The sequence below is a fragment of the Mustela putorius genome, unplaced genomic scaffold (genome assembly GCF_011764305.1).
Source record: "Mustela putorius furo isolate JIRA1106 unplaced genomic scaffold, ASM1176430v1.1 tig00003853_pilon_pilon_pilon, whole genome shotgun sequence".
Taxonomy (NCBI): Eukaryota; Metazoa; Chordata; class Mammalia; order Carnivora; family Mustelidae; genus Mustela; species Mustela putorius.
The window spans coordinates 5,067,563-5,092,485 of record NW_025422005.1 but is presented as its reverse complement, the minus strand read 5'-3'; the positions used below and the strand labels follow the sequence as shown (position 1 = coordinate 5,092,485).

The window sequence follows — 24,923 nt, the reverse complement described above, 5'->3', positions numbered from 1 at the left end:
GAGGATTCCTACCAACGTAGACATCGCCTACCTTAAAACAAACCAAACAACCCCGTAACGCTGCAGAACGCTGCCAGGTCAGCCGGCAGATGGATGAGAAATGAAAACCAAAATCCTTAAATGCCGAACTGTCTTTTCCCACTGTGGATGTAATAGTCTGGAAAGGGAGATGTCAGTGTGTATTAGAATGAACAAGAGTGTCGCGGAGGAGGTGGGCTTTGAGTTGGGGGAGCAGGAAGAAAACTCTCCAGGCAAGGGATGAGCAAACATGGCCAAGGACAGCAGCGGACATGGACATGGTTTGCACCGCCCAACCAGAAGGGGCAGGTTGGGGTACAGGTGAAAAGAAGATAGAATAAAGAGTGAGGATAAGCACGAAAAGAGAATGTCACTTAAATGCAGTGGGCTGGAGAAACCAGCGGGGCCTGGCGGAGTTGGGAGATACCCTGCCGACTGGGTCTGGCGGGGGCATCCGCACCGGACTCCGTGGAAGAGGCACTAGCAGGGACACGGGATGACACTCTGCAGTGAAAGGAAAGGAAAGGAGATGATGACAGAATTCTCAGAAGAGAAGGTGCGTATTAGTAGTCAGCTGGAAAATGCCTTTTCAAAAGCAGCAGAGATTGGCGTCTCTATGTTTCAAGGAACTGGTATGTTGAGCGGTGCCCGAGAAGACGGTTGGGAAAAGCAAGTGTTCTAGGGGCAGTGGCTTACTAAGACATTTTTCTCTTACGGACACGTCTGAAGCTCTGTAATAGCGGATGACAAAACACTGTCTCTAGATCTAAGGAAATCCGTGGAAGTGATCTCGTCTGGGTTTGAAACAGGCTGGTCACCCGGATTTCAGTATCAGGTAAAGTTAAAGCAAAGCACACACATAGTATGGGGAAATTTTCTTCATTTTTAATTTACAGCAGAAAGAATATAAAGCATTCAGAAAACATTTTCCATATTTTAAGGGCAATTCAAAACATTTTGCATGGTTTCCAGCAGCTGAGTTCTTCAACAGATCCATTGATTCAATGATGCTTCACATGCACAATTACAAAAATAAAACTTACAAAAAAGAAGACATCTAGACTAGTTTTACATGCAAGTCTCAGGGACCCCCCATTGGGCGCCAACTACTGTGTGGAACTGCCATAAGCGACCGTGCAGCCAGAGAGGGGTTCGGTTTATTGTCTTTATTTTCGTTCACACAGTACAGCTGATTTCAAATGGGTAACAAGAATAGCAATTAAATCTTCAGGAGACAGAATAAGATTAGCTATTAATTTTATAATGAAGTCCTACTCCTGGCACTTGGGAATTCAGATTATCCAAGAAAGCTGCGCTTACCTATCATCTTATATTCAAAATTAAGATTCACAACCAAGGAAAAGCGGTCAGAAATGCTTCGTTTCAGTGGAAGTGCATTCATTCGTACCTCACCTACGATTCACAGTTGTACTGGTGGGCTACACCGGTAGGTTTTGAACCTACTTCCTATCCCCTCCATAAGAACCCTCCTAATTCTATGTTAAGTCTTTATCTTCCAGAAGTTTCTAACTTACTTGGCTAATAATGTAGCATGGGAGACATTAAATAAAAAATGAATAAATAAACAAACGTGAGGGTTAAAGCAAATCCACTGAGGTCATTACTCTTGTCAAAAGATCAGTTATTTGTACCATAATAAATGGAATAAACGTATCTAATTTCAGTTCTAATATGGGATATTCTGAAAGAGCTGGCTTTCACCTTCCTATTCCCATTTATGGATACAATTGTGTGTTTTGTAAATTACTCAGTGTCCTCCTACAGGTCAAATCGTTTAAAATAATAGGTATTTGGGGCGGGGGGAGTGCAACAGCTGCAACATAACCCACACATTTAAAAACAAAATCGAGCCAGGTCAGTTTACAAATGTACAGGTGGCTACTGGTTGTGGGGCTGTCACTGTTGTCAAAGCTGATCACAAGCGGTAAGACGTATACTGTACAGTAATCCGAGGTTGGCAGTGAAAGGAAGTAATTAAAAAACAAGTACAATTATAGAAAAGGCACCAAGAGCACTGACCCCAGTTTTTACCACAATCTTTTTGTATCTACCTTCCTTCGAAAGACACCAGTTTAAAAGCTTATTTGTGAATATTTTTAGGCTTCACAACGAGCCTTGAGTTTTTAACTTACAGTTGGCAGCCAGAACCAAGAAAAAGAAAACAAAACAAAAACTATCACTTCAGCTTCACACCAACTGATCCTGAAACTTTACCTGGGAATTTTAAACTGGCATCAGCAAATTCGAACTTTATTCTCTCAATTTAACGTTAGTAGTTTAATTTTTAAAAGCATCAGATTTCTTTGGCTCCTCGTTATATGGAAAGAGTAACAGACCATGACAACCCTACAAGACCAGTTTGCATCTTTTAAATTTTTAGTTATTTTTTGTGCAATTTTTGTTCCATTTTCTGATTTCCAGCAGGAGATATGAAAAACGTGAGACGTTTTCCTACTTGTCATACCATTTCTTTTGTCAGGTTTTGATCGTTCTAAGTGTTCTTTGTTGGAGTGAGTGGATGGTGTTAAGCTATATACGGATTCATCTTATGATTATCTGTTTAGCAAAAGTAACTTAATTTTCTTAAGCAATATTAACATTCACATTACTTGGCACCGTTGGCAAAAAAATTTTAAATTAAATAAAATAAACTCCTGGTAGCCAAAATTAAATGTAAACATATCCTTTTTTTTTTTTTAAGTAATGTTACTCTGCCTTTTATCCTAAGTCTAAATACAGTAGCTCTTTTTTTTTGTTTTTTGTTTTTTGCAGCTTAGTCATGCTTTAGCAAAATGTTCTTCTAAAGAACATTTAAAATAAAGTACTCTTATAGTGAAATAAAGTTTTTTTTTGTTTCATTTTACAGACCATAGCCACTAATGCTTTGCTTTTGTTCATTTCTTTTTTCTTGATTTCATGCACATATCTCTTTGTTTTAATATATACAATATATACAAACAATACATCCACATTTTTTCTCGCTCGTTCAGACAAAACTATACAAATAATTTTATCTTGCCATGTTATTGACCTTTGTGAATAAAATATTTAGCAATTAATATAATCCCTTTCAAATATTTTCTCACTTTCCGATTCTACCTTTTATATATACACAGAAACTGCTCAGTTTGGATGAGATTATAGCCAAAAATATGGAATTTACTGGCCAGAACGCAGCACCACACTGATCTTTTAGGTGGCAAATGTCCAGGCAAGGTTTGTGATTCCTTAGAATGACTACAGTTTCCAAGGTTACTAAAAAAAGCTCCATGCTATACCAATTCTCTACGTAAATCTCATTGCACATGAAAGTAAGGCCCAAAAATTAAAGTGCTGAGCATGACAAAAGGGACAAGATGATCATTATACTCGCAGGTTCTTGGGAGGTGGTGGGGACAAGAAAATAAATTTAAACTCTGTAAGCTGTTTCTCATTAGTTCCCATGCATTACCCGTTTACCACACACCCGCCCCTCTGCAAATTTCCACAAGACATTAAAAACCTGCAGATTTTAAAAGTTGCATTAAGTGTGCTGTAGAGATTAAAACAAACACAAATTAAAATAAAATAAGATCAGTGAAGGAAATGAGAACACACGGACCCAATAAAGATTTGTATGATCTAAGCCCTCCACTGAGAATCAATCCCAAAGATTCAGCTTCTTGGAAGTAACTGACAGGTGCAGGAGCAGCACTCTCTTTTGTTGCTAGTGCATCCCCACCTTTGCTTGTCTATATTTTTGGTATAAATATTTGTACAGTTCCACACGATGTTTGAATACAGCCCTATATGAGAAGGAAACCGGCTTCTTCCTAAGAAGAGGAAGCCTCTCTCAATTCCTCGTGGTGTCTTGTTTTCCCATGATCCAACAGAAGATTGAGTTCCAAGATGTCTTGCTGATCAAATTAAAAGTTGTCCATGAAAGTGCAAATGCAATGACCAACACATTCCTGTTAAAATCCTGCAGCTGATCTCCCCAAAACTGCAGAGGGATTGTGTGTGTGTGTGCGTGTGTGCGTGCGTGTGTGTCGTTGCATGTCTCTGCTAAAAACAGAAATGAAAACAGTCTGAAAAGCAATGTCACATTGCTAAGGGATGCTGCTGTATGTCTTCAAGTTCCTTGGCCTTTCTCAACTCTTTCACTCTGGAAGAGAAACAGAACAGAACACCAGGTGATAGCTATATAGTGAAACCGTGGCTGGATGAGGGGAAGGGCGGGACTATTCCCTCCAAAGTGAAAAACCAAGACAAAAACCCTTTGGAAGACTGATGGCAAAAGAAACTCCTGCTAAGTTGCTGGGGGAAATACTCAAGAGAAAGACACGTCCCTTCCTGAAACTCTGCTCCGCAGCGAGTGCTCTGAACACAAAGCAAAACGGAAGTCGACTGCCCTAAGTCACGTGTGACGGTACCGTGCTCATCTTAGGAAAAGTTAACTGTCCGCCTAGCTTTCCTTTGTAGCCTGTTGGGACCACCGCGAATGCCCAGCAGTTCCGCGGGAGGCACGTTAGGGAAACTGCACACACACTTGCTTCTGACACTCCCGGGGACTGAACTGCTTTGCTCACAGACTCAAGACGGGAGGTATCTTGCAGCCCGTCGGACCTGCACGGCCCTACGACTGCGCTCGAGCACTGTGCGGGGTTTCGGAGTCTCGGTTTCCTGACCTTCCTCCCATTCCACACTGTAACTTTCTAAGAGGTTCCGGTCACTTCCCCCCGTGCTCCCAGATGGACAGCAACAGGGGGCGCACCACTGTGTTCTATTTATCAAACATGTTGTAGTGAACAAATTTTAATGAAATTGTTGGCCACAGAGTCATGGGAAGTTCACATCAACAAATTATGTGTTACCCATCCCCTCTGGTCTATAGTTTTCAATATAAAACTTTGTCTTGGGTTTTGAATATGGCCACCTGACGTCGGTGGAGTGCCCGGGAAGGGGTTGTGAGCTAGATTATTTCCTTTTAGTGACAAATAACTGAGATCTTGCCTTAACAGCAAAATGATCAAATGCAAGTGTGACTTCAGGGTCTGAGTCCCGAAGGCAGCACCTGTGGTACTCGGCAGGCAGCGTGAGCTCTGCGGACCCTGTGATAACATTTGTTTCCTAAAACGGGTGTGGGAGGAGGGGTTCAGGCAAACAGAAACTGCTGTTTCTCAGGACACGGATACCCTATACCTCAACTGTGCGACAAGAAAAGGGCTCTTCTGTTTTTCTCCTGGGGGCCTATAGAGAGGTCAGTAATCCCCAAACACAGTTTTCTGATTCTCCAAGGCTAAGGTTTCTGCTGTTATCTTTTAAGTGATACCGGTCAATTCAGATTCTATCTTAAAACAAATGCCAGTTTACTTTCTAAATAGATTCTTGTTGACACTCAGGGAGAAGAAAACATTTTGAAAAGCGTAGGAAGTTGTTGTTAATATCTGGGATTCAATGGCCTGACACATACGCTATTATCACAATTGAAGAAAACAATATATTTACCACCTCCAAGCAGAATCATTTCTGAGTATTCTGCAAAGTTGATACAATCTCTTCAGAGAGAAGTTGCTCTCTTTCAGAAAAAAAAAGCTTTATTATTTTATCATCATGAATACTGAAAAAAATTATCATGTTTGAAAACTTATTTGCCTGATTTATTGACTAAATACACCAGGTCCAGCTTGATCAACAGTGTATCTTCAAAATTGTTAAATCCCTCCTCCTCAACAGGTACGTTTAGAACACGTTGACATTGCTCTGTTCACAACTGGACCCGGGTATTATTTAGTTTCAAATCTTGTAATTAAATATACCATGGATTATTAAGTTTCAGGGTAATTTGGATCATATTACAACGCAGAATTGTGCATCATTATTGGTCCCTAATTTTGGACATGCAGACTTGATAAATGGCTTTTTAAAAATTGAAACATGCTATATTGTGTGTTCAATTTTTAAACATGCAAAATCTATACTAACAGCCCTCTGGCTGGAAAAATGCAAGGCATGCACCGATGCCACCTCTACTTCTGGGCATGCAAATATCTGTACTTGTGCAGAGCTTGTTGCGAATCCCGCAAAATGTGCATGCCACTTCAAAGACAACATTTTATTTCTGCACCAGTACAGAACTCATTCACAGATATGCAACAGTGACTCCATCACTGATGAGACTTCTAGAACCTGAAGAACCCTGAACTCAAAACCTGACAGCATAAACACAGATATCCATCCACAGTTTTTCGAGAGTGAAGAGGAATGCTTTAAAAATACGAAGTTCATCATCGAGATGAAAGAAAGAGAGTGAACTGTAAGCCAGAGATGTTTCATACAGTCTCATACCAAAGAAGCTATCATCTGCTGATCACAGTGGGTAAACCTTGAACAAAAGCTTTTCTTTTAGTTAAAATGGCCACATTCGTTTTTGCAGGTTTTTGGTTTTGTTTTTGCAATTTCTTTTGAAACTAATTAAAAAGTTAACTAAGTTTTCATGAGGTTTTGAAGTCACTAGGTAAATCTTCTGCTATGAACTAGCAACAGATAGCCTCGCGTGGCTCTAGGTCAAGGCCAGATGCATGCCCACACACAGAGGTGGCGATGATCGTCTACACTGGAAAAAGGAGACGCCCTGGTTTCTAGGATTTCATCACCCCCAAGCTGGTGGGGAACTTGGTTCTCAGTTTCATGATGAAGTTTTTACAGTACGTCAGCATGATAAATGATACCCAAATGGCTTCAGTGGCATAGGCTTTTTTTTTTTTTTTAAATCAGATGTTCAAGGAGATCGTGGAAGAGGAAGAGAAGGCTTCCGTTCCAATGGCTGTACGGGCTAAGTATTCATTACCTCGTTTAGTCCTCTCGACACATTCCCATTCTCTCCAATTCATAAGTGCAGAACCTGAGATTTATAGCAATGAAGCAACGTGCCCCAGATAATACAGTTAGCAAGTGGTAGAGGGGGGACTTGAGCCCAGGCCTGTCTGACTTCACCTCTCTACCCCGCTGCCTCCAATATACGGTCAGGAGTACAAAACAATGGGAAAAAACAAAAAACAAAAAGCCTAGTTACGGTATTGGTTTTCCCAAAGGCATTTGGACAATCTCTGTGGCATGAGAGGAGTACGTTATTGAAAACTGATAACAATTAATACCTTTATTCCTAACAACTACGTTTCCTCAACTCTGAGATGCTGTCCTTTATGAGACCTTATGCTGATTTTACTACAGTGTTTGGGAGAACAAAAATTCCTACACTTAAAATGCACTTAACAATTTTATAAAGATGGACCAGAGGTCTCAAAATAGTGGGAATAAGAATCAAGAGAAGGGAAGCATGTTATCCTCCTCCAATTTCTAATCGGCAGACTAGGCGCATGTCAATTTCTCTCTCGAGGTTTAGATGAAACTGAGAGACCCTCATAATCTGTCCTACTGAAGTCACAAATGGAGTTCTAAGTTACTGGAGGGCAGATTATTAGGACAGAGTACAGGTGCCTAATTTTTTATTTTATTTTGTTTAATGTCAAATGTCAATTGGACAGAAAGTAATGTTTGACTGGTATATTACTGCTAAAGAAACAGAACAATTAACTCTATCACCGAGGTAACTTAGAACATTTGATACTCGAATTTTTCTTCACAAATCTTAAAAAACCGATGTTTCAAATAGTTACAGAAATTTGTGGCTGCCTTATCTCTGCCAGGACATGAATTGCCACTAAAAGGCCCATGTTGACTACACATACGTTTACCACGAAGGGTCATAAAAGTTTAGGTGTTAAAAGTTACCTGTGCGTTTTTCTCCTTGTTATTTATATTTCCAAAATGTGCTACAAGGAGTGTACTTCTGTAATAATTACTCCTGCTTGTCATTCTCCGAAAAAAAAAAAAAAAAGAGTTTATGTTTTTCTATCCATCTTTTACTACGATGACATCTCACAAATGTTGCAATCACATGACACAAAACACCCAACTGAAAAATTCAGTGGAGGAAAAAAAAAAATTATTTTATGGTCCCAAACCAACATCAACGGACTCAACTGCTGTTGATACTACCTGTATTAAGAGCCTACTGTTTTCAGCACACTTACTGGCAAATAGAGACCAGAATTTTTAAAGCTGGAATTATACTTGAAGATCCAGTCACCGTATTCATAGAACTTAGAATACAGATGTTTGATAGACTTCCGTCCCATGGTGTGTGCTATCTACAGGCAGCTAATGCTTACTGAGGTTTTGGCTCTCTAAAGGAGTTATACCTGTGAGATTCATTCAGAGCCAAGAGAGAACCTAACCTAAGGATGTCCTGGTCATCTAAAAACAAACCCCACTATAATTGCACTTGCTTCTGAACTTCACCCCACAGAAGACGGGCAAAGCAGCCTTCCGTGGGATGGGACAGACAGTTAACTGGGACAGAGACTACAACTTCTGCAGCTCGATGGCTCTCGCTACCGTATGGAGAGCTGCCAGGAGATCATTTCTCAGCCTCCGGTCAGCACCGTGGAAAATGGTACTCCTAGGACTGGCTTGGAGTTGAGGTAATTAGGGCAGCAAGACTTTGACCTGTGACCATTCAACAGGGATGGGAGACAACCCCAGGATTTGCCCGAGTGTTCTAGGCTGAAAAGAATCGCCACCTTGGGATACGGCTGCAGTCTTAACAACAAGAAAAACAAAACAAAACGAAACGCCAACCCCCCAAAAAACCACCAACCCCCCCAAAAAAAACCAAAGAAAAAACAACAACAACCAAAAAAACAAATGTTGCATTCTAATGTACCGAAGTGATGTAGGAAGCAACAGCACTGAAAGCCAGCAAAGCCCACAGGGTTTATTCCCGTCAGACGTCCAATGAGAATTCATGAACACATGAAGTGGGTCTGCTTCCGGAACTTGTAGCAAACAATGGCTCCGTGGGTAAAGCATAAGGCAAAGCGGCTTCATTCCATCTACTCAGGAACGCTCAGCCAGAGAAATGTTTCATGAGTCAGTGGATTTCAGCAGGTATATTCTTGCAATGCTGGACGTCAAAGATATACAGGGCAGCCAGATGCGGCTTTCTGATGAGTTACCTGTTGCTCTGAGAGCTGCAATAGCTCGTGGGGAATTTAGGAAAAGAGAGATCTTGCCATTTTCCAGAAATCTCATTTGGATTGCAAAACAAAAAAGACAGAGAGGCCCAATAAGAATGACACAGAGCATGTTGTCTGCAATTTAACACACACCACTGTGTTCCAAAAATATTCATTTCCTAAAAGAGGCAAGTAAGACAAAATTACTTTGGATATTTGAATTACATCCATGATGACACATCCCACACATTCATTTCCTACTCCTCACCAGATATATTGGGCCGCTTGGGATCTACGCCTCATGACTTATTTAACTAAGGAAGTGTGATGTCACCGTGCATGACCTAGAGCACTGTCTACTTCTCTCCAATAACCAGGAGCCTTCCAGGCATCGTCAGAGAACCGTCCCTTGGATTGAAGTATATACCACAAAGCAGAAAGTGTCAAGTGTAACCTGCAGATCTTGACGATGACCCACTGAAGAGATTTCATAGGACGGTTCTCAAGAGTCAGCACCGAAATCACTACTTACCCAGATAACTGGCACCATCTGGCAAAGTCAAGAGTTTGGAAACCCAGTTGTCAAATACAGAGAAAATCCCTTGCTTAAAATTTTTGTGGCCAGAGAGTGTTACCTCTTCTTCCTCCAATTAAGATTCTTTAAGTTGTGTAGCTCTGCCCACCTTTACTGAAAGCGGGTACTAGGCCAGCAACTCACTAAGACAGGTTATTGGAAAACCAGAGTTCCCACAGTGTATGACAGTGTTTGCGGTGGCTATTCTAGGTGGTAAAGCCCTCACACAAGTATCATCCCAGAGAAAAAAAGGAATTTATCTAGGAATAGCTTCTCGGAGAGTTGTTTCCTCTGATCTATGAGAACACTTCCTGTTACTCACAAAAAACTATCTTAGAGAGAAGTGAAAAGACATTTTCTAGCTAGAAAAAGAGGGACTTCCCTGTTTAGTCTCAGTACCTGGAGAATGCATCTGTCAGGTTATTTCTTGACATATGAGGTACTTTGGGTTTTCTGCTAGGACACTAAATAACACCCTGTTCGATATATTCGAAACCCCGCTGGAAAGGAGTATTTTCAGCAATGTGTGCCCCAAAGACTTCCTCAATCTCAGAAAACCTCCAGTCACTTTTTTTTTTTGAAAGCAGAATTCCTAAATTAACTGAAATAATAATTAAGACCATTCATTTAAATATATATCTGTGCCTAACAAAAGTTTTCTCTTAAGTGGATGGCTATTGTGTCCAAGACAAAACAAATCCCTATAAGAGCTAGTGAGAATTTGGAAACTGTTTTAAGTCAGTAAACTAGGGGCTAAGCCTAGATGAAGGGCTGGGCGAAAATGAGCTTATGCGGTGAACGGGATCTGGGGCTTTTTCTTAGCCTCCCCCCTTAGTATTAGTGAATACTAAAAACTGGAAGACACAGTGGTATTTTCTCATTGCTATGCTCCTGGAATTAGCCTATTGTGCCTTCATTCTGAAGACCGACATCACCTGCCTTTCTAGACAGCCTCTGCTTCATCCCTCCAGGAGGCAGAATTCAATAGTGTCTGGCAAACACTGCGCCACAAAATTTAATTCCTTCAGTTTTCAAGTATTATCTTTTGATGTATCAACCTTAAACGTCTTAAGTGTGGTCCACATCATAAATGAGTAAGTGTATTAACTTCTTTGACATAAATTCCAGGAGTAAGAACTCTCCTCTGCAAATGCTCTGCCTCCCGAGAGTCATTTCAACCTGGGGACTGTTGGGAGGGAGCGCCCCCCGTGACTTCTCTGACGGAACAGAGAGGGAGCGAAACTTGCTGGTAATTAGAACCACAGGGAGAGAAACAGGACCACTCCAGGGAGAACCTGAGCTTCTCAGCTCTTAGCTTGGCTCCTAGCTTTCCCTGCCCGGGGAGGAGTTTTAGGAGCTCGCGACAGAATGCAGCAGGTGCTGAAGGAGTTAAGGTAGGGACTGCGGTGTTGAGAAGCACCTTTGGAAAATGCGTTTTTCAAAAGGACCGGACCGTTGACATACAGAAGCTAACAGAAGTGCATACGCAACATTCTTACTAGATTCTTACTGGGCTCCTTGCAGCGACTGTAATAATTGCACATGCAGGACACTACAACTTCTAGTCAAAGTGAGTCCTAGGACATGCATCTGCTCTTTGGGAGGTTTTTTTTTTTGGTTTGTTTTTTAAGTGGAAAGAAACATTATCTATGAACAGAGGCAGTGAGAGGGAACAGAAAGAGAAGGGAATGGAGATTTGCGTCCCTCTTCTTAGGTTTCAAACACAGACGTCTCTACCACATGGGACAACTGTGAACAGCAGCCTGGTGCTCAAGAGGACTGACTAGTCACACTTACAGACCAGCATAGCTGCTTTATTTATGTATTTTTAAATACATTTTCTTTCAGTGAGTATCCATGATTTTAAACAGGTGAGACTTGGAATCTTTTATAGAGATAGAGTCTTGTTTTCGGGAGAACTTCTAAAAACTCAATTCTCCTATTCTCATCAGTCAGCAAGCTACAGCCCATGGGCCAAATTCAGCCCAATGAATATCTGTGTAAATAAAGTTTTATTGGCACACCAGCCATAACCATTCATGTACGTATTATCTGTGGGTGCTCAAATGCTCTGAAGGCAGAGCGGAAGAGCTGTGACAGCAACCGTGGGGCCCAAGATACTTACTATCTTACTAAAGCCTCTTACAGGAAAGGTAGTTGGCCTCTGACTTAAGATATAATGAATAAAATGTCAGCATCCACAGAAGTGTACTTGGATGAAAAATATTAGCTCCAGAAATATGAGAGGTTTTAGACTTCTTGAATTACAGTGTCTTCTCAGGAATCGTACACATGACTCAAGTGTGACTGTAGGGCTGGGAAGGGAGGGTGCAGAACCGGGCGACGGGGCAGAGGTAAGGCCTGTGTTCATTTTTTAAGTGGATCTTGTCTTAAGTCTGTCAGACAGAAGTTGTCCAATTCATCTACATTCAGATTTGATTTTGGTGAATGGTATTCCTGGCTTTTAAATCAATTTCCTGACTCTGCATCCTTTACTGTAACTTCAGGCACAGTCTGACTTCTGGTCTGGTCTGACAGAGACTTCTGCTCCTTGGGTCTACTTACAAATCAGCATCCTATTCTAAAATCCCAAGGACACCGACAGGGTCTACTAAATACCCCTCTGTTATCATTTCTTTAAAATACAAATTCTGTTGGAACATCCAATCTTCACTGCAACACAGATATACGGACTTAAGACACTTCACACCGCGTTGTCTTTATTCAGCGTTGCTGTTAAATTCTGGAAGTCAGGTTTGCTCGTTGTGTTCTAACGAGTGTCCTGCATTGCTTCTGGAAAAGCATCTTCGTGCGCTGACTTACCTCAGGGCACCAGGGAAAGGGAGATTTAGAAATGAAACTATAGGAACAGGGTAACCGGGAAATAGTAACTCTAAATAAGAAATGGATTCATTAAAAAATAATAATAATAAAATAAAGAAAGGAAAAAAAGCAGCATCACCTCGTGAGCTTTCTTGCTTTAGAAATTTTGACGTGGCAGTAATTGAGTGAATTTCATTGTGGCCAATTATGTGAATCACAAAGAACCACCTGCTGGATGTTTTCTTTTGGTGCAGCCTTGTTTCAACGCCGACTTCTAAGCATGCCCTGCGGGGTTTCAGGAGGGCCTCCCTTCCTTGCACTCATGCACTTGTTCATCTGCTGTATGTGACTATTGCCATGTTGTATAATGTAGCAGTGTTAGTAATTAGGGTTAGTTTTCATTTTATCTTATTTCATTCAAAATGGATGTGAAACTTACTGGCATACCTAGGCTGCAGCCCCATGCAAGCAAGCAAAAAGCAAAATATTGAAAATGGAAGATAAAGGTAAACACTGGCTAGCAGGCAGCTAAACTCACCCTTTTGTACAGCCTATGGTCCACCAGGGGGCTTTAGACAGTAAAACAATACCAAAGAGCTATTAGCATGTGAGGGTCACAACAGAAACCTTATACATAGCTTTATTTCAACAACAACAGAAAAAGAGTATAAAGTGCTTCCTTTTTTGGAAAGAAAGGAGAGTGGTGACAGGGTATGTGAAATGAGCAGGTAGGACATTCACCAATTTACCGTGAAGTCTAAAACTGTGGGGGTCGTAGGACTTGGCAAATTCCTTAAGAAATGGGACACCTCTTATTGATTCCTGAAGCCATTATCTACCTACCTTTCCTGAGAAGGTGTATATGAGGTTTTCTATTTTCATGCTTCTCAGGGCCAGGACACATGACAGTTTCTCTTAAAATAATATTCAGTACCCCAGAATGGAGCCAGGGCTACGTTCATCGCAGGGAAAAGAGGAGCTCAGACTTCAGGTTCTATTGAGCTTGCGGATGCAGGGATGGGAAGAGACTTACGGATCGGATACAGTGGGCGTACAGAGGTCAATAAAATTTGCCTGCACATTCCTCCTAACCTCTGAACTGTTCCAGGGCAAGTAAGGAAAAGAGCCAGTCGGGGGTCTTTATTTCATCCCAAACAATGAACAGGAATTCAGAGTCCATAATCCAATGTCCTCCTCATAACAAACCTTCTTGCCACCCTCAAGAGCTTGCTACTCGTTCAAATATGAACCTGAGAAAGGTAACCATGAGCTTCTTCTCCACTGGTTTACAGAAAGAGAGCTTTGAAAACAAGAGTGGCCCAGTCTCTTGGCCAAGACTCCTTGGCCCAGTCTACTGTGGACTGGGGGCGGGGGGCAGTCTACTGTGGGGGCGGAGGGGGCAGCCTTTTATGCATGTAAGTTTTGTTTAAGTAGCTGACCCGCTCACCTCACCCAGTGTAAACACAAGGCACAGCTTTGGATGAGAAAGAGAAGAAAAGGAGTGTGGGGCTTTATGTCCGTTTGCGCATAACGACCAAGGCTGCACTACCTACACGTGTTCGCAGAGCCTGGGGAGAAGACCCGCAGAAAGAACAAGGAAAAGGCGACCTGTGGACATTCAGGTTTGTTCAGAGTGGCCTAAAAAGAGCAACGTACAGCTAATTTTCTTGAAGATAAAATCAGCCGGGAAAGCATTACACACAGTCTCAGCAGGGCTGGGTAGAGCCTTCCTGTGTTTTTCATTTTGCAGGTCGGAGAGGAACAAGGGAGGAGGGAGTGGGAGCACACGTGAGAGCCTCCAGAGAAGGGTCTAGGGAAGTCCCAGAGTTTCCACCGAACGGAGAGAATCAACTTCCCTGTTTGGCTGCAAGTACTGTCCTGCTGGCAGAGGTGGGACAGAGTGGGAGCGAAGAGAGATGGGCCCTTGGGAAGGCTAGAACTGATGTGATTATGTCACCGGTGCCTCATATTTTCATCTGGATTTCCTAACAAGACCTCCTAGCTGAGTGCCGTCCTGAAATCTCACTGGCCGGTTAATTACAGGGAATGACCTGTCGCTGCGTGGTAGAGAGCAGGTGGGCTGATGAGGCCTAGGGGGTGACATTAGCTTCTTCCAAACTGCATTCTAGGTAGAGAATATCAGATACATCCTAAAGAATGTTCTTTTTGAAGTTTGTATCACTGTTCATGTGTGGCCCTGTGCCCCTTTTCTTAACATCATATAAAAGAGTTCTTTTGCTAAGAGAAGTCAAAGTACAAATGGCCAGCCAACGCCTATTAAGTCTCAAAGCCCAAAGAGTTTCCAAGTGAGCAAGCAGACGGTTTCCGAGCGAGAAAAACTGAAGTAAAAGGGAACGTCTGTTGGACCTGAGTTGAATCGGACCCTTGGGCTCGGGCTCTAGGTACAGTGAAACAGGAAGAGGAAAGGAGACGTCAAAGAGCTCGCCGCAGAGCTGGGCTCTGGGAACCGCACAGGGAAGCAGCGACACCGCACAGGGTCGTGAAACACAGCTCGGAAGGCCGCGGGGACGGATGCCAGACCCGAGTGCTAACCTGCGCAGGAAAACCAAACGATCTCACCAGCTCCCCGCAAATCTAAGGGAAGCGCCTAGTGTTCACAAAAGAAGCTCGAATTTGAGGAAACCAAGAGAAACCCTTTCAGCTGGCTCCGCGGGACGCTGCCGGGTCTCCAGGGAAGGCCCGCCGGAAGCCCGCTCTCGCCCTAACTGCACACGCACGCGCGTCCGCGCAGACGGCTGCCCCTTCCCGCCGCGCCCAGCAGAGGGCACCCGCGCTCAGCAGGAGCCTGGCTGGGGCGCGCTTTTCTAAGGCTTCCAGACGGGAGCACTGTGGTGCTCGCGTGCTCCCCGGGAGGACTCGGGGCTGGGAGTGAGGAGCTGCTGCGTGTGGCATACGAATAAGAGGCTGAAGAGAAACGGGAATTAGAAGCTGGTCCCATTCAGCTGTCCTCACCCCGGACTAAGACAGAAAGTCACCGGCGTGAGTCTCCGCTATTTGCCACGCGGTCTGCGCCAGGCCCCCCGTTCCTGAAGCAGCAGCTCGGGCCCTAGTTAGGTCTGCGCTCCTCCTGCGACCCGGACCTTCCCCCTGAGGAATGTCGGGCCGCGCTGCGGCCGGTCATGCGTGGTCGGGAGGGTTAGGGCTGGGCTCTGGCTCTCGATGAGCAAACTGTCTAGATGATGAGTAGGGTTACCTGTGGCGGCAGCGGCGGAGGAACCTCATTATTTTTCGAGCAGCTTGGTCCTGCTTTTTGGTTAGCAAACTGCTCCTGAAAAAGCCGGAACAGGACTGTCACGAGGGGGCCCCGTGACGCTTGACGCGCACACGCCGAACACAGGCGAGCAGCGACAGAGGCCCCTAATCAAACAGTTGAGGGAGCAAACCGCACAGCAGGGGCGGAGAAGGAAGGAGGGGGTGGTGGCCCCCGCCCACAGCCGTGGTGGGCACAGGGCCCACGTGCGACATACGGGACCCCCAGCTGTCCTTTCCCAGCCCTTCCTGAGCCTGTTTGGTGGAAGAAGGCTTTCCAGCCTTAGGCCTTCTCGGGGTCGAAGCCGACTCGCCCGAGTCTGATACTCTGCCGAATGTCTATGAGCTTGTTTCACTGCGTCCCAAGTCCCTGTCCCGCTCTCTCAGATGGCCCAGCCAGCCTCTAACTATCCCTCCGAGGGCTGGTGTGCAATGACGCTACAATCTGGACTCCCTAGTGGAGCGCCCGCTCTGAGCAGGAACTTGGGTCCCGCCAGATTCCCACCCCAGCTGAAGTCGGTGGGAACAACAAAATGACCCAGGGTGGGGGTTGCGGATTAGAGAGAAGGAACCAGAAGGAGCTGAGCACGGAGGGACGGACAGCACGGGCATCACCACAGGCAGGCACAGCACTTAGTCCCACCAAGGCGAGTCGCCCCCGATGTCGGGGCAGGGCCATTCTCCCCACGAAGCCAAGGCTCTCTCGCCCAGACAGCTTCGCCCAAGCGAGAGGTCAACCCACCTGAGTTTCTGTTGCACGATGACGGCTGTTCGGCGAGCCTGCCGTCTCTTGCCACACTTCTTATAACTCCGGTAATACTTCTGGATCAGCACAGCAGCACGCCGGCTCTGCTGGAATTTTTTTTGTTCGTAGTAACTTCGGAATTTACTCTGGATTAGGATGGCAGCCTGTGTCATCTTTTTATAAAGTGCATACTGCAGGGGAACAAGAACGGGCGCAACAGTAACACCGGGAGCCGCACCAGTCCACGTCCTCGGAGCGCGCCGGGGGAGGGGGAGGAAACATCTTTTTCCTTTTTTCATTTTTTCCCCCCCTTGATCATCATAGTCTCTGTTTTGGGCTCAGTCATTAAAGAGGAAAACCAGGAACACTGTCACCTACCTTCCCCAAATGCAAAATGTTAGTTTAAGGGTTGCCTTCAGACCATGTACTGCTTTTAATATGCTTTTCCCAAAAATACCAAACATTTTTCCCTTCTTGAAAAAAAAATTTTTTTAACAGCAATATGCATAGACATTTAGGAATAGTAAAAACGTATTTAGAAAGTACAACTTAAATGTTCAAGATTAATATTTACTCTGCAATTTTGAAGCATTTTAAAATAACCTTCCTTATGTGCCCCAATCGTCACCACACACACTCACTGCCCACTCAGAGCAGTCGGCAGCTGCTTCCTAACTACGGTTCCGTAGGACACGTTTCCGAGTTGCAAGGTCCCAAATACAAGGCTTATCATGAAACGCTGACACCTTTGAGACATTTAACCTGCAGAAAGATGAGTGCTCATCAGACTGACATGGGGTGAAGCCATGAAAGCGGGCCAAGTGTCGCAGGCCAGGGGCCAGCTCGGGACCTGGCGCCAGCAGCTCTCTGGCCGGCCTACGGCAGCACTGCTCGGGGGAGGGATGACGCACGGGAGAAGGAGTTTTCTTCCACTTCTGTCTCTAGGCACTAACAAACACAGAGCCCTCCACATTTAAAAAAAACGCCATGTCCAAACTACTACTGAAATGGAATAGGACTCTGGGGACAAGAAGTCACAAGGAAGCACCTGGCTTGCAAGAAGGCAACTTACCATCCCGGGGAGAACTACTCCTGAGAAAACCCCTGTGCCTACGTGCGTCTCTGCCCGGGGCAGCTGCAGTGAGGAGAGGGAGCGGTCTCCCCAGAATGTTCAAGACACAAGACCCTCGCACAAGAGTCCTCTTTAGTCTCGTCTGACCTGCTTTCCATTTTCCCTTGCCCCCAAATCTCTGAAGACAGCGCAGTCCCCTACAGGGCTCCTGTGGTTCTCCTCCCCATGGCCGTGCATACCACAAGCTCAGAAATGACTGGGCCAGGCCCAGCAGGAGGGAGGGAGCTGCCCTAAGTAGCTGGCTGGGCTCAAGGGAATTGGTGGCTTGGACGGATTCTTTAGACTGACATGCCCAAGAAAATGTCTGATGACTGCTAATGCCAAAACCCACTCCAACAGAGCAACCATGTGGGCCCCAGAGATGCGCTGTGGTTAGGCGCCCGGCGAGGGGAGGACGCCTGCTTCCTGACCCTGCCGTCTTAATGGCCCCTTCTTATAGCTGGTGATGGGTGTGAAGTTTGTGACTCTGGTGGAATGGTTTGTGAGGGGACTTGGGTGTCATTACCTTCAAGGCTATCCATGTCAGCTTGGGGAGAAACAGAAAATACAAGATTAATGTTAGATTGCTGAATAGAAGGAAATTAAAAACCAGAACCAATAAAACTCCCAACTGGAAAAACAAAAAACAAAAAAACAAAAGGCAATCTGGCTACATTAATGCCTTCCATCTTCCAAAATACTTGTCTTATACTTGTCAGTATTTCAAAAAATCATGCCTTCTGTTTTCCTCGTTGGAGACAACACTTCTTTGGGACAGGATTTTAAAAACCAAAACCAAGACCCGTGCTTTGGAATAAACACCTGTTGTGGCCACAGACTGGGAGCCTCACGTGTCTCACTTGCGCTAATGGGAGGACAGAGCTAGGTACTGTGGTGCCAGCGTTTACACAATAAACCTTCATTTTCTGGGATCATGAACTCAATGGGTTAGAAGTCGAAGACTTCTCCCAGCCCACCCCCTTTCACTAGCAGGGCTTCAGCCGAGAGAAACTCAAGAACATGGCAACCCGTGTGAGAAATCAAAGCGAGCCCTGCCTCATAACAGAACATAATACCACGCTTCCACAGGACCGCTACCCATCTCAGCATGTGTTATTCCTTTAAGTAAAAAAGTTAAAAACCTACCTAGAACACCGTCTGCTGAAAAGTTCTAGAATCTACTAAAAGGCCTAAACTTTATCATATGGGCCAGTCAAAACTCAAGTAGGCAGGTTTTTACATTTTCTAACCACCCAGGTGGTTTGGAAAATCTAATCTTGACTTCATTTCTGAGCTCAGCTTCTTCAAGGTAAAGGGGACATAAAATCGTTTATTGCCAGTAATTGTAAGGAGCAGATGTGATGAGATGACGTGGCTGTAAGGCACGGTACCTCCTCGGGGCCCCATGCACATGAGTTCCCTTTCCCACATGGTGGCAGGTCAGTAGCCTCACAGGGTGTTCTGGAAACAGTCATACAGCGTGAAAGAACACTTAGGTGTCCTTCCTGCATCTCTTAACTAAGGAATGCAAAAGCCATATAAGCTGCTCTGGGCTTCTTAAGATTTTCAGAGAGTTTTCCAAGTCTTCACTTGAAAACGGTTGGGAAGAAGCTGAAAGGAGCGTGGCTCAAGAGTGGCTCATTTCTATAGCTCAAGGTCAAAGATAAGCGCCATTATTTCTCTTCTCTGATCACCACATCAGACTCCCTAGAGTCCTTCAATGACTCCAGGTACAATTACTGGCACACGGAGCCTCATTTCAGACACAAGTAACTTTCTCTGTGTCAGACCAGCATCTCAGGGGTCATGATACCAAAAGGTCAACAATCTGAACAGAAATTATTTTGTGACATCACTTTAATAGCAGAGGGGTTTTTGGTTCGTTTTTTACCCCCCACTCTGGAACATTTCCCTCTGCTGTTTGGTTAACACAATCCAAAGCCTTTGAATCAGGTGCCAGACATAGCGCTCTCTGGCCACACTACATGCTAGAGTCCTGTTGCTGTTTGGACGAGGCATACTTCCTACTGTGACCCAAAGCTATGGTTTACCTGTTTGTATTTTCTGTAACAACGCTGAATGACAGCGGCGGCCACTTCCTGCTGCTCCCGCAAGGGTCGGCCCTGAAGGATAAAGTAAAAGAAAAATCCAATTCAGTGTAAGAATTAACGATTGGGTATAAGAAATGTCAACTTTCTTCAGACTTGAGTAGAATTACTGCTCGTTTATAACCTTCTCTGAGGCCCCCACATTTATGAAAATATAGTAGTAATTAATTACAAGTAGAAATTAGGAAAAATGAACTTACAGAATAAATCTCTGATTCTTCCTTCTAAATAGAACTATGATATTTGGATGTTAGGAGGTCTAGAAATGTTCATTTTGCAAGTATTTAACAAATCACAGTTTGTGTTACTTGCCCTTATACGTTGCCAGATTTCCATTGTCTCTCCTAACATAACCCCAACTACTCTGACTTTGGGATTGATGAGTACCGGCTTTTAACACCTTCTCAGGGTGGTCAAAGACTCCTCTGAGAATCTGTGGAAGGCCACAGACCTTCTCCCACCAAAGATGCACACACAAGCTTTAGCACAAGATTTTAGGAGTTCATGGGCTGCCTACAGTCAGTCCCAGTCCCTTAAGAACCCTTGCCTTAGGTTATTAATTCCTTGTGGCAGAGGTATCAACTCCCTTTATACTAACTAAATACTAAATATCTGTCACCATTACCAAGAATAAGTTGACATGGTGTTAACTACACTCTACTGGTTAATTTCCCTAAAGCTTCTGAAAATTATTACTAAAATTTCATATGGCAGGATAATTCCAAATAACAATTCTACAGACTCAGAAAAAAAAAAAGAAGTGAGGGGCATAAGTTCTAGTTAGGATGATGCTGACTTCCATCTGTGGTCCCCGACCTTACCAATGTCGTGTCAGGACTCTGTTCTACTTTACCTTGTATTTCCGGAAAGCAGTCTGGACGAGCCTGGCGGCTTCATAGAGCTCTCTCTGCTCATGATCAGAAAGAGTCAACTGAGCAAATTCATTCTCCACCTTCTCACTGGTAGACGCACTCAGGAATTCTGACCAGTCTGCTGCTGAGGGAAGGCTGGGTTTCTCAAAAGCCATTTCACTGACTGGGGAGCCAACAGGGCTCAAGCTGGTATTAGAAGAAGGGGTGAGAGGCTCGTTATATGCACTTCTGAAACAAGAGGAGACACAAGGGAGAGACTGGTGACTGATCAGCACAATCCCCATCACATACTGCTGAGTAAGAAGACAAGGGCCACTGCGCACTCTTACGAACATGCCTTCGTTCAGTCCTGTCAGCTGCTAAACATATTCTATACTTTAACTGTCCTTCAGGTCGCGAGTTCCTCCTAAGTGCCTATCACAAATTTAGCGCTATGCTAAATAAGCCACCGAAGATGCCATCCTGCCCTCAGGAAGCTTCAGATGAATTGGGTGGGTGGGGGGGGGCATCATGGGACATGACCTCACAAGTGCTACAAGGAGAGAAAAGTCATGGAAGAGGCGAGGACGCGAGCAGGCATCTAAAAGTGGTGAAGGGACTTGTCCCAGCGCTGTCTTCCTTCCTTCACGAGATCTCCTATTACATGGCATTCATCAGCTCTAATTAGCCTCCCACACCTCCCGCTGAGTCCAGGCATTTACGCCACTCAGTGGCCCACGGACTTCCGCTGACCTGATCTGGGCAGCGCTTGGCAGACGGTCGACATCGGCTAGGTAACTGGCCAGCCAGCTCATGGTACTGCTGATGGTGGCAGTGTCTGGTCTTTCCAATGCCGAGGGCTCCGTGGGCACAAAACTCTCCTGTTTAATTCGATCAGGTGTGGCTTCAATGATGTGCTCTGCCAAGGTCATCATGTTCACCTGGAATCCAGAGTTCACAAAACACTCAGGTTAAGAGGAAACCTTAAGAATTATCCAGCCCCTCCCCCCACCCCACCTACCCTTGGGAAGAAAAATGAAGGGAGGACGGCCTTCCACCTCAATCCAGTGCAGCCCAGCATCACTGTAAGGTTTTATACAATTCAGCCAAATACACTGAGACCTGATTCTCTCCTAATCGTGGTCCGGCCAATATCTTTATACACAAGTCTTACAGAGCTTCTGCCTTGTGCCTACTCTCTGCTCTCAGCTCGGATCAGCCATTTAATGATACTGTGACTGGGCAGCTCTTCAGCAAGTTGTCACATTACCATGGTGACGCTACAGGGTACCTAAAAGGAAGGCCACTGTCCCTGCCACCCTGACCTTGCCTAGAGACCCCGGTCCTGTAGAGGGCAGCAATGAGCCCATCGGCGAGGCCGGCTCCCGACTGGCTGGAACCAGTCAGATAATCCTCCCCCGGACCTCCCACCCTCCTGCACACAGAGGGGAGGATACATGACCCGCTTCTGGACAAAGAGACTCTACGGACGTCTGCTGCGCGGTCTGGGGAGAAGCTTTTAAAATTTTTGTTTTAAAAAGATTTTATTTATTTATTTGTCAGAGAGAGCGAGAACAAACCAGCAAGGGGAGCGGCGGGGAGAGGGAGAAGCCGGCTCTCCGCAGAGCAGGGACACCCCCCACACCCCGGGGTCATGACCTGAGCCGAAGGCGGACTCCCAACCGACTGAGCCACCAGGCATCCCTGGAAAGCTTTGGCTTTCCTGATGAACAGCACCGATGCCCTTGGCTCTTCCCCTCTTCTTCCTGCCTTGGCTCCCAACAAGCATCCGCCCCCACACTGTGACCGCACAGCAACAAGAATCAAGAGGAGTTGTCGCTGGAAAGAACAAAAAGCTCGGGGAAAAGTCTGGGCCCTACTGGCATCACCAAGCCAGTGAACCTCTGCACCTGCTGTCATGTGAGAAAAATGAATCGTTTGTTACTAGTGCAGGGCAGTGAGGCTGCTGACTCCTGCAGCCCCAAACACAAGCCCAAGAGAGAAGCGGACTCCTCCGAGCTGCTCGGTGCCGCCGCAGATTTCAGCAGACCTAGAGATATGGCCTCGGTTTCCTAAAGATTTCCCTGCATGTCTCTCTTGACAAGAGAAATGGAAATAATAGCCATTTAAGTTTCTAAGTGAAAGTATCCTGAAAGGACCCACACAAAGGTGACAAAATGCTTATCTTACAACGTGAATGAACCTCCAAACCCTATGCTAAGTGCAAGGAGCCCGACACAGAACCTGCAAATTTTAAGATGCCATTGATATGGAATTTCCAGAAAAAGCAGAACTTCTGAGGATAGAAATCAGATTGGCAGCTGCCTAGGGCTGGGGCGGGAGCAGAGATGACTGCAAATGGGCGTGGGAAACTTTGGGGGGCTGATGGCAGGGCTCTAAGGGGCACACTAACATTACATGGAGCACTTGGAGGGGGTGGGCCTTATGGGACGTGAGGTATACAGCAGGAAGCTGCTAAACACTTATCCTGGGTAATTTTCTATATTTTCAACAAACCAGAATGGTTCTTATAATAGGAATAAAAATTAAAAAAAAAATTGCAGCCTTTATTTTCCCTCCATATAAGTGTCTTGCTTTGTGACTCAAGCAACAGGAAGTCCTAGCCTGATACCTTTTCCATGAAAGTATCCAAATGTTTAATTAAAAGCAAAGTGGTATTTCTGGAGACTGAAGACTATGACTCTACAGTCGCCCCCCCAAGTCCTCCATTTTTATAACACGTGTCAGTGTGAGAACACTTAGGATCACAACACGTGCCACACGCTGGGCTACCACACACGCGCTTTTTACTATGCCAGCTGCAACAGGCAAGGAAATTCAAATGACTTTAAACAAAATAATAACATTCTAAGCAGTAGGACCTGAAAAGTCACATCATCTGCTTCTAAATTTCTCGTGCTGTGGTGAGAGAAGACAGTCTATAAATGTGCAGCTTTAGGTTTTTGTTTAAATTCTTGTTGTGTTCTAACATATGAGCAATTTTCACAGATCTGTCTAGGATACAGAAAAAGAAGAATCATCCGTATACTTACTATGTGTATGAATCACATCCGCCTGCATAATTACATACAAGCATATCCTGCATTAAATCCATCACAGATATTAAATATGTCTGTGGAAGCTATGAAAGCCAGCTTTCTAACGGCCTAGTTCCGGGTTCTCCTCTCCTTTCCGCACCTCCTCGCTCGGACAGATGCTGAGGTAAATGTGAGTCTCACACTGTGACTGAGTGTGGCTCCACACTGCTTTGTACTCACTGGCTTTTGCTGTAGTATTCAGAGGCTGTGTTAGTTACACAACTGTGGATGGGTTGTATCTCCACAACAAATGATATGTCCATACTATTTGCCTTGAATTGTACTTTGAATCTTTTTTTCTTTTTATACTTACTTGTCTGTTCTATCTTTGCCTAAGGCTTTCTTTTCACTCTTTCTGTGTCATCTCATTTTAGTTCTTTTATAAGCAGCATATAGTATGTTTTGCCGCTTTCTTCTTCTTGTTGTTGTTTTTGTTTGTTTTTTTACCCAATCTGAGAATCTTTTAATAGAATTGCCAGATAGCAAAGTGGGAATGAATCATGTTTGAAAATATTCCTATACTATTACGTTTTCTGCTTATTATTCCTATTGCTTCATTTTTACTTTTTTCCATTCCTGAACTTTCCCCAAATGGGCCCCAGTTCCCTTTTCCCCCCTTCAATGACTCAGAAATTCTGTAGCCTGGGGCGCCTGGTTGGCTCAGTGGGTTGGGCCGCTGCCTTCGGCTCGGGTCATGATCTCAGGGTCCTGGGATCGAGTCCCGCATCAGTCTCTCTGCTCAGCAGGGAGCCTGCTTCCCTCTCTCTCTCTGCCTACTTGTGATTTCTCTCTGTCAAATAAATAAATAAAATCTTAAAAAAAAAAAAAAGAAATTCTGTAGCCTGTTTTTATGCAATTAACCTGACATACAAAGCAAGCCTGTTTCAGCCTACACTCATCTATCAATAACACACGTGGAACAAAATGTATAATCTCCCGCAAGTAAGAGAGCTGCTTTCATACCTTTACCTTCTTCATTTCCCTGCCTCCCTAGTTTTATTGAAATAATAAGAACATTAGTTCTAAAATAGGATTCCTCCTCTGTTTCCAGCATCCCTTCTTAACAAGTGCTGTGTGTACTGTCACACTGTCACTAAGTCCTCAGACGTATCAGTTTTGCTGGTTTACTGTGCATTGCTCCATGAACTCTGGCTTGAAGTGCTTCATTATTTCTTTAATTCCTTAATTATTTTTCATTGTCTTTTTTTAATTTGGTGAATACTTCTTGAGACTATTGCTTTTTCA

At 44.5% G+C, this 24,923-nt stretch overlaps 1 protein-coding gene across 15 annotated transcripts in view; it reads right to left on the bottom strand.

The window, feature by feature from the left end:
- Positions 1-881: 881 nt before the first annotated feature.
- Positions 882-24,923, bottom strand: part of CAMTA1 (calmodulin binding transcription activator 1) — an 813,334-nt gene continuing 789,292 nt past the window's right edge. For 7 of the 15 annotated variants that reach the window (XM_045063671.1, XM_045063666.1, XM_045063673.1 and 4 more), the window contains 7 exons: positions 21,334-21,521; positions 20,583-20,829; positions 19,673-19,744; positions 18,148-18,168; positions 16,508-16,701; positions 15,710-15,784; positions 882-4,183 (listed from right to left, as the gene is read on the bottom strand). In XM_045063671.1, the coding sequence (XP_044919606.1) occupies positions 4,120-4,183; positions 15,710-15,784; positions 16,508-16,701; positions 18,148-18,168; positions 19,673-19,744; positions 20,583-20,829; positions 21,334-21,521 (861 nt within the window). In that variant the 3' untranslated portion in view covers positions 882-4,119. Of the gene's footprint in view, positions 4,184-13,033; positions 13,065-15,709; positions 15,785-16,507; positions 16,702-18,147; positions 18,169-19,672; positions 19,745-20,582; positions 20,830-21,333; positions 21,522-24,923 lie in introns of all 15 variants that reach the window. The other 8 variants (XM_045063665.1, XM_045063674.1, XM_045063667.1 and 5 more) reach the window with 5 other exon arrangements.